Genomic DNA, 8,161 nt, shown 5'->3' with positions numbered 1-8,161 from the left:
ATGAGCATCATCCGTCTTTTAGATTCTAATAAATCTTAGACATCTTATAATCTATCAGTCTTATGGAAGAACAAAATGTAGAATCTCAAGCCCCATCCAAAGAAGCACATTTGACAAAGGGTCATACCAGCTCAAGAATCCCCAACCCAACTTCCTTCACTTTGCACAGTCATCTTATCACCATAGCAACTTGAGTAATGAAGGTCAAGAAGCTTTACCAGAAACCCTGGGAGGCTGATTAATAATGAGGATTCTGATCCTATAGGACAGAATCATGGAGTCTGTATGTTTTCACAAGAAGACGACTCTTCAGTTATATTTGTTCCTATGGCATATCTGTTTTCATTCTTGGCCTCCATAACCAGGGATGCATTGTAGGGAAGCTTCCAAAATGGTATAAAAGAAATAGCATTGTTTCATTTCACATACCATGAAAGCAAGTAGATAGCAAGTGGTATTTTGCAACCATTAACTTTATTAGGGCTTTATGAATTATCAGTTTTATGTCCTGGTTTTTTTTTCTTCACTCTAACTCTAAATTGGAAAACAACTGAATGGGAAAAGCCATACATTTTCATGCCTATCAGGAGCCTATTACAATTGCACAGGTTACCTCACAGTCATGAATCTATACATCTATTTAATTCTTTAGCTTTTAGACGTGATTCTGTTGACAGTGGAAATTAGATTTTTCAGGGGAAAAACAATATATGCACGCCAATGCCAATGGATATAAAAAGCCAACATACAAAAGAAACATACAAAACATACACATATACAAAAGAAAGAACGATTGTGTTTTGTATAGAGGTTTTATTGACAAGGACTAATGAAATAATCATCATTAATCTCAGGGAATGAAATGCTAAGCTTTGCCTTCTATCTCTAAAGTCTCCTTCTTCTTTGGGGAACAAACCCTGCCAAAGAAGAGCATATTAGCTGTGGGATTGTGCTGAATAAAGAAAAGGAACGGGTGATCCACACTGAATACTTCCTGTGGAGTAGGCATCTTCTCGCAGAGCACCTGAATAATGACTCCTGTGGCAGCAGCTGCCTCTGTTCCCTCCTCATTAACATCCACAAAGGACTTGTGGATAATTTTTGATACGAAAAGATCTCTGGATCCTGACATGCCAGAGAGATCAGCCTTGCTACTCCTAAAGAGATCCTGCACTCCCAGGCAGCCCAGGTTAGAGTTGAGGATGTAGCTCTCTTCCATCTTGAACCTGGGCAATTTGACATGGACATCAATGTTTCTCAAGTTCTCATGTTTGGTCCATTCATGAAGTTTTCCCAAAGTTAATTGCTCCTCAATCTGGAATGAATTTAAGGCAGAAAGAAGTTAATTTACTAGTGAAATAAAGTACTATTCAAATGAACAATCCATAATTGCCAAAACAAATAGGTTTCCTTCATGTTTTCATCACAAACAGATTCTACCTGAATTTCATTTTTGTCTATCAATTGGTAGAATATAGCAGAACTATTTTCCAGGTCTGTGAGGGTCCAAGTACAAAAACATTTAATTATAGGTCTGTCATCCATTCATCCATGCATTAATTTATCAGTCTATCCATCATTCATCCACCCATCCATCCATCATGCATTCATCTATCAATACATCCATCCATCATTCACTCTTCATCCATCTATCCATCCTTCATGCATTCTTTTATCAATTTTTCTCTGCCACACTCACTTACTCCTTCAATTCTAGTCTTCTTTCAGTCCACCCATCTGCCCATCCTATCATGAACTCAGGATTTTTAAACCTCCATCACACTGAATGACTGATGAGCTGTAAGAGGTCTCATTTCCCTGTTTGTTTGAATGGTACAAGCAAAATTTTAGAAGATTTTTCTGTTTATTCTGAAACATTCTTATGTTATAGTGACCTGTAAACTCCACTAGAACTGAAACAATCTCTAATAACTCCTGGGTAAAAATTTTTAAAAATGGACAAAATGTATGGGACTTAGTTCATTTAAAACAAGGACAAGCATCTGACATGGGGGCATATACCCTGCAATCACAGCATTCAGGTACAACTGAAAGAGGGATGAAAGCTTTGGCTATACAGAAAGACCTTGTCCATGGAGTGGAGTAGAATGGACCAGAGTAGGGCAGAGTAGAGTAGACTAGAGTAAAAAATAAAATACAATAGGCATGCTAATGACACCAACTTTGTAGCATTGTTGTGACCATTGAATAAACTGATATTTGTAAAGGGCTTGGCACATAATAAGGACCATATAAATATCAAGTATTATTGTTCCTTTTTAGGACCAAAAGAGAACCACTTATCTTATAGATAGTGACAATTTGGTTTTTGAGATTAGAACCACATTTAATTACCAGTCAGAAAACACAATTTCCAAATGGACCTTGTTTGTGCCAGTACATACTCAGTACATTCAAATGACAGCAGGCTCCTTCCTGATTGCAAGTGTAGGCTGGGAAGGAACAAGAGCTAAGGGATAGTGCAGCCGAGGATTGCTGAGGGAACACTGTAATCTTCACAGTTATCTTTACTTCTAATCCTGTCAGGAGACATACAATCCCTAAGGATGTAAGTCAATTCTCATTATAATTCCTTTCAAGACACTTCAAGAGACATTCTGTGACAGGCCACTTATCATTGTTATATTTTCTTTAAATCTCTAGACATTCCCGTTCCCAATGCTTCACTGAAGGCAGCAATTATTCTAACCATTTAAAATTTAGGCCACTGGGCTGGGAGCTTGGCTCACAGACAGAACACTTGCCTAACCCAAGGTACATGGTCAATGCGAATAATAGATGATGGTGGTGGTGATGATGATGATGATGATGACGATGACGACAATGACAACAAGGACGACTGGAAAACATAAGGCCTCAGAGCAGTAACTCCTGATGGACAATATTGACCAAACTGTGAGGAAACTAGTAAGGGAGTTTGAGTAAAGTCTGTGGAAGAACAAGTGTTTATGGTGCAGTGTACAGATGTGAAATATAAGAACAGTACAGTGAAAAGAAACAGGAATCATGATTTTTTTTTAATTTTTAATATTTTTATTACATATTTTCCTCAATTACATTTCCAATGCTATCCCAAAAGTCCCCCATAGCGCCCCCCACTTCCCTACCCACCCATTCCCATTCTTTTGGCCCTGGCATTCCCCTATATTGGGGCATATAAAGTTTGCAAGTCCAATGGGCCTCTCTTTCCATTGATGGCCGACTAGGCCATCTTTCGATACATATGCCGCTAGAGACAAGAGCTCCGGGGTTCTGGTTAGTACATCATGTTGTTCCAACAATAGGGTTTCAGATCCCTTTAGCTCCTTGGNTACTTTCTCTAGCTTCTCCATTGGGAGCCCTGTGATACATCCAATAGCTGACTGTGAACATCCACTCCTGTGTTTGCTAGGCCCCGGCATCGTCTCACAAGAGACAGCTATATTTGGGTCCTTTCAGCAAAATCTTGCTAGTGTATGCAATGGTGTCAGCGTTTAGAAGCTGATTATGGGATGGATCCCTGGATACAGCAGTCTCTAAATGGAGAAATCATGATTTTGAGGGCCAGTTACCTTCTTAAGACCCGTGGACTCGTCCTCAATGTCTTCAGGCAGCAAAATGACCTTGCTAAGTTCTCCACCCTGGTAAGACATCTCCAGCACCTTGCACTTCAGATCTGAAATATAACCAAATGGAAATTTTTTCTTTTGATACATCATCTTCACTGTTTTTGTGTCTTTCTGAACAGTTACCAAAAAAATCACTCAAATTATTTCCTCTGCTCTTTTAGTACAAAGAGGAATTTGGGGTCTTGGGGTAGAGGGCATAATGCTAAAGGCTTGGCTTACAATAGGAGAGGCCCTGTGCTACAATCCCAGCACTCCCACACACATACAACCAAGAACAACCCAGGATGCTGGTGTCTCCTGACCTTATTCAGTCTGAATGGAGCATTGATTGTTTCTCTTGTCATGAATTGCTCCTCCCATATTCCCTTGAAGTAGATGGCATTCACTAGCACAAGTTTGGTCATGCTGTCTACCACACCCTTAGCCAACAGTTGTGGGATTTTACCTGAAAAGATAAAGGGAGCTTTTTAAAAGATCCATATTGTGATTCTGATTTTAAACTCTTAACTTATTAACTCAAACATAGACTTGACCCTTTATTTTGTTTTAACTCAATGTTAAGGTGGAAAGACCTAATTGTTTCATTTTTATTTACAATAAACCAACTGTAAACCAGAAAAGCTTGGTCTTCAGAGAAAACAAAAATCCATGATGGATATATTTTTGGTCACTGGTAAATGATATCTTCAAATCTGCTAAGTAGGAGCCTGCTCCTTTGAAAAGGGCTTTCAAGAAATATCCAAGAGATAAGAAGACTTATGCAAATGTAGTCTATTGAAACAGAAACCATTTTCCACACAGCCTGATGCACTGCTGGGAACTAATCAAATTCCAGACAAGATTCCTGGGTGCTGACTCACACAATGACAAGACTGAAGGGAGATCCATCCCAAAGTGGAATTGAGCCCAGAGGGTGAGTCACTCCCTACCCACTACTTCTGAGTTATTGGACAAGATGGTGGCCAAAAATTATCATGACTGCAACAGTTTCTAAATGCTGATTTCATAGTTCCATGAAGTTTCAGGTATCATTTCTTTCCACATTCACTCTAAACACTTTTGTATAGTATAGGCATTTTATTAATCTTATTCTGCATTTTAATGTTGGTTTTAACATTAAATAGTGCTTTTGGTGGACCTAAAGGTATTCAACTGCTTCCATTAAATCATGTCTGTATTTCTCCACTGTTGAATTTCTGACATTTGAAGTTGTCCCTTATTCTAGGGAATAGCATCTGAATGTCACTGCACATAAGCCAGGTTTTGGGAAGCTGAGGAAGGGAGAAAGGAGATGCAAGTGAGAGAGTGTGGGGAGTGAGAATCTCACATGTCAATGGCTCTGCTGTGGTTCAGAGGAGTCCCCCAAAGGCCCCTGCCTTAAAGGTTTGGTCTCTGCTCCATCCTTCATTGGAAGGCAGAAGAACTTTTAAAGTGCAGGTCCTAGGTGAAAAATCTATATTGATCATTGTGGAGTCTGTCTTTTTTATTTGTTTTTATTTTGAGACAGGTCTTGACATATGTGCTCAAAGCAACCTTCCTGCCTCAGCCTCCCAAGAACTATGATTGTAGGTCTTCATTGTCAAACCTACATTGAAGGTGGGGCACTGCTATTGAAAGTGGTTGTGAAACACTGGTCTATTCTTTCTTTTTATTCATCGGTGAGGTGAACAGGCCTCCTCTGAAATGTTGTCTTAACACAAGGTGCAGTGTCACCATGAGTCCAATAGTTTATAAATCTAACCCTCCAACACTGTGAGTCAAAATCAGCCTTTTCTCCATAAGCTAATTATGTCAGGTGTGAGCTCCAGAAGGGGAAATGACTAACAGAGTCAGCATTGCTCAGCCTCTCACCTTCTGTTTGACCTTTGACCCACTGGTTTATCTCCTTCCTTGCATCCTCAGAGGCATGCTGAAAATCCACAGGGGCCAAGTCAGCACTGTACATTTTCTGGGTGGAAGCCAAGAACTCCTATTTTTTAAAAAAGGAAGTGTCAAGAACAACTCCGATTCCCTACAGAAGTTTTCTAAAATCTCAAAGAGAAAAAGTCATAAAAATGGAAAAGTTTCATTAATAATTCACCTATATATTTTTCTATTGTGTTGATATTTACAGTCCTAACAATTTTTTAAGGTTACAGTGCAGAAATGGCAAGTATAGTCCTTTACTTAACATTTCTTGTGCAAACACAAAGCTTAATAATTCATTTTTCATCTTTCATTCACATTCTCATAAATCAGTAAATGTTGAAAGCTCAAGTGACTTTTAAGGACTCCGTGTGTGTGTGTGTGTGTGTGTGTGTGTGTGTGTGTGTGTGTGTGTGTGNTGTGTGTGTGTGTGTGTGTGTGTGTGTGTGTGTGTGTGTGTGTGTGTGTGGTTGTGTGTGGTTATGTGTGGTTGTGTGTTGATGTGTCAGGGTGTGTGTGTGTTTGTGTGTGTGTGTGTACATGTGTGTGTATTTGTATAAGTGGGGTTTATGTGTGTACATATGTGTATATGGATGTACATACCTATTCAATCATGGAGTCCAGAGAAGATGCAAGTGTCTTACTTCATTCTATGCCTTGTTCTCTTAAGACAAATTCTCTCACTGAATCTGGCTAGGCTGGTGGTCTACAAGCCCAAGGGGTCCTCATAGCTCCATTCCACACAGGGCTGGGGTTTCAAGAGAGTATAAAGCCAGGCCTGGCATTTTTCATGAGTTCTGGGATCCAAACTCAGCTTCTCAAGCTTGTACAAGAAGCTCTCTTCCCCAAAAAGGCATCCCTTTGGTCTTGCTTGTGCTTTAATAAGACATCCAGGAAGGATCCTTTCATTAGAATGACTGCGATGAAAGTCCCACATGCATTCTGTGTTTTATTTGTTTGTTTGTTTGTTTGTTTGTTTGTTGTTTGTTTGTTTGAATGTCCTGCAACATGTCTGTGCCAGGAATAGTCTGGCACTTCAGGAAGTTTAAGAATGTGAAGTGCTAGATACTTACAGGAAGGAAATTGTAGGTTTTCTCTCCATACAGTCTGTTAGCAAGTTTCAGAGTGTGAGATGCTCCCAGCTTGCTCACTTCAGCAGTCAGGCTTTGAAAGCATGAGTGGATGTCCTCAACAGAGTCAAAATGAAGAGTCTAAAGGAAGGAAAACATGCTGTATACAATTGTCTGTTTCAAAGTTCTGAAGTAATCCCTTGGTGTCTGGTTCCACCAAATATTTTTTTCCTAATATCAAGCATCTACAGCCTAATATTTTGTTAATATGTCATGGGCAGAACAATCCAAGTAAGACCAGAAATGTATGACTCAGTGAGACATTATAATTAGGCATGGTTTCTCAGTATTTTTAATAGTTCCCCAAATGTGAATGGTTAACACACTAAAGATTTATATCTGCTTTTTTCCCATAAATGATTGAAGTGGTATGCTCATGTTTATATTCTGTGTCATATACACGGTTGCTAAAACAAAAATTAAAAGTCTCAGAACTGTACTGTGTAAATAAGACTCAATCCATCTGTGAGACTGAAAATGTAGGACTGACTGAGGCCTTCTTCTTTGGTTATCTTACTGAGGTCCACACCTCATTCCCTAGAGAAATAACTTCCATAAGTTTATCCTGGTGAGAGTTTACTTCCTCTTCTGTCGGTTGTACGTCAAGAGGCCTCTGATGGTTGTGTGAGGTCTGGGCTGGTGACTCACTTCTAGGACACAAAATACAAAAAAGCACACAAGGTCTACAGTCTGTGCTAATCTCTGAGGTATATGCTTGTTAGAATGCACTTGCACTGAAATGGGGAGGAAAGGACATTGAGACTATTGTTTCCTGAAGTTGTCAGCAGTAAATCCTTAACATTGAAACAAACATAACCTATGAGAAGCAATAAACAGCAGGTACAGAGTAGGCAGGCAGATCGATAAGGAAACACTTTGCCCACTCTTTCCTAGACTTCCAAAGGAGGCAGAATTGCCCTCTCAGAATTAAGGAATATGGAGAGCAGAAGTCCCATCCACACCGATTAAAGAAGAATGGGGAGGGGCCAAAGGTGACCTGCTGTCTCCCAAGGGTGGGGTGAGAGGATGGAGGTCCTGATCACCAGGCCACTTTTACTTTCCCATTGCTAATCCTGCAGAACCACAGCTAGTCAAATCAGGCTGGAGAGAGGCACAGGGTTAAGCCTGGAAACACAGACAAATGGTTATCTTTTTTTTTATTATTACATCTTTTCCTCAATTACATTTCCAATGCTATCCCAAAAGTCCCCCATACCCTCCCCCCTACTTCCCTACCCATCCATTCCCATTTTTTTGGCCCTGGCATTCCCCTGTACTGGGGCATATAAAGTTTGCATGTCCAATGAGCCTCTCTTTCCAGTGATGGCCGACTAGGCCATCTTTTAATACATATGCAGCTAGAGTCAAGAGCTCCGCGGTACTGGTTAGTTCATACTGTTGTTCCACCCATAGGGTTGCGGATCCCTTCAGCTCCTTCGGTACTTTCTCCAGCTCCTCCACTGGGGGCCCTGTGATCCATTCACTAGCTGACTGTGA

The 8,161-nt window shown here is 40.1% G+C and overlaps 1 protein-coding gene across 1 annotated transcript; it reads right to left on the bottom strand.

Annotated features, from left to right (window-relative positions):
• Nucleotides 1-455: 455 nt before the first annotated feature.
• LOC110288742 (leukocyte elastase inhibitor B-like) lies at nt 456-7,314 on the bottom strand (the record flags this gene model as incomplete). Its single annotated transcript, XM_021155005.1, has 6 exons — nt 456-1,315; nt 3,573-3,740; nt 3,932-4,074; nt 5,481-5,598; nt 6,608-6,745; nt 7,182-7,314. Coding segments are annotated over 6 exons (1,150 nt in total), but the record flags the coding sequence as incomplete, so codon positions are not given.
• Nucleotides 7,315-8,161: the final 847 nt, after the last annotated feature.

The sequence above is a fragment of the Mus caroli genome, unplaced genomic scaffold, assembly GCF_900094665.2.
Source record: "Mus caroli unplaced genomic scaffold, CAROLI_EIJ_v1.1 scaffold_14639_1, whole genome shotgun sequence".
Taxonomy (NCBI): domain Eukaryota; kingdom Metazoa; phylum Chordata; class Mammalia; order Rodentia; family Muridae; genus Mus; species Mus caroli.
The sequence above is the reverse complement of the archived record's forward strand: the minus strand, read 5'-3'. Positions and strand labels throughout refer to the sequence as shown.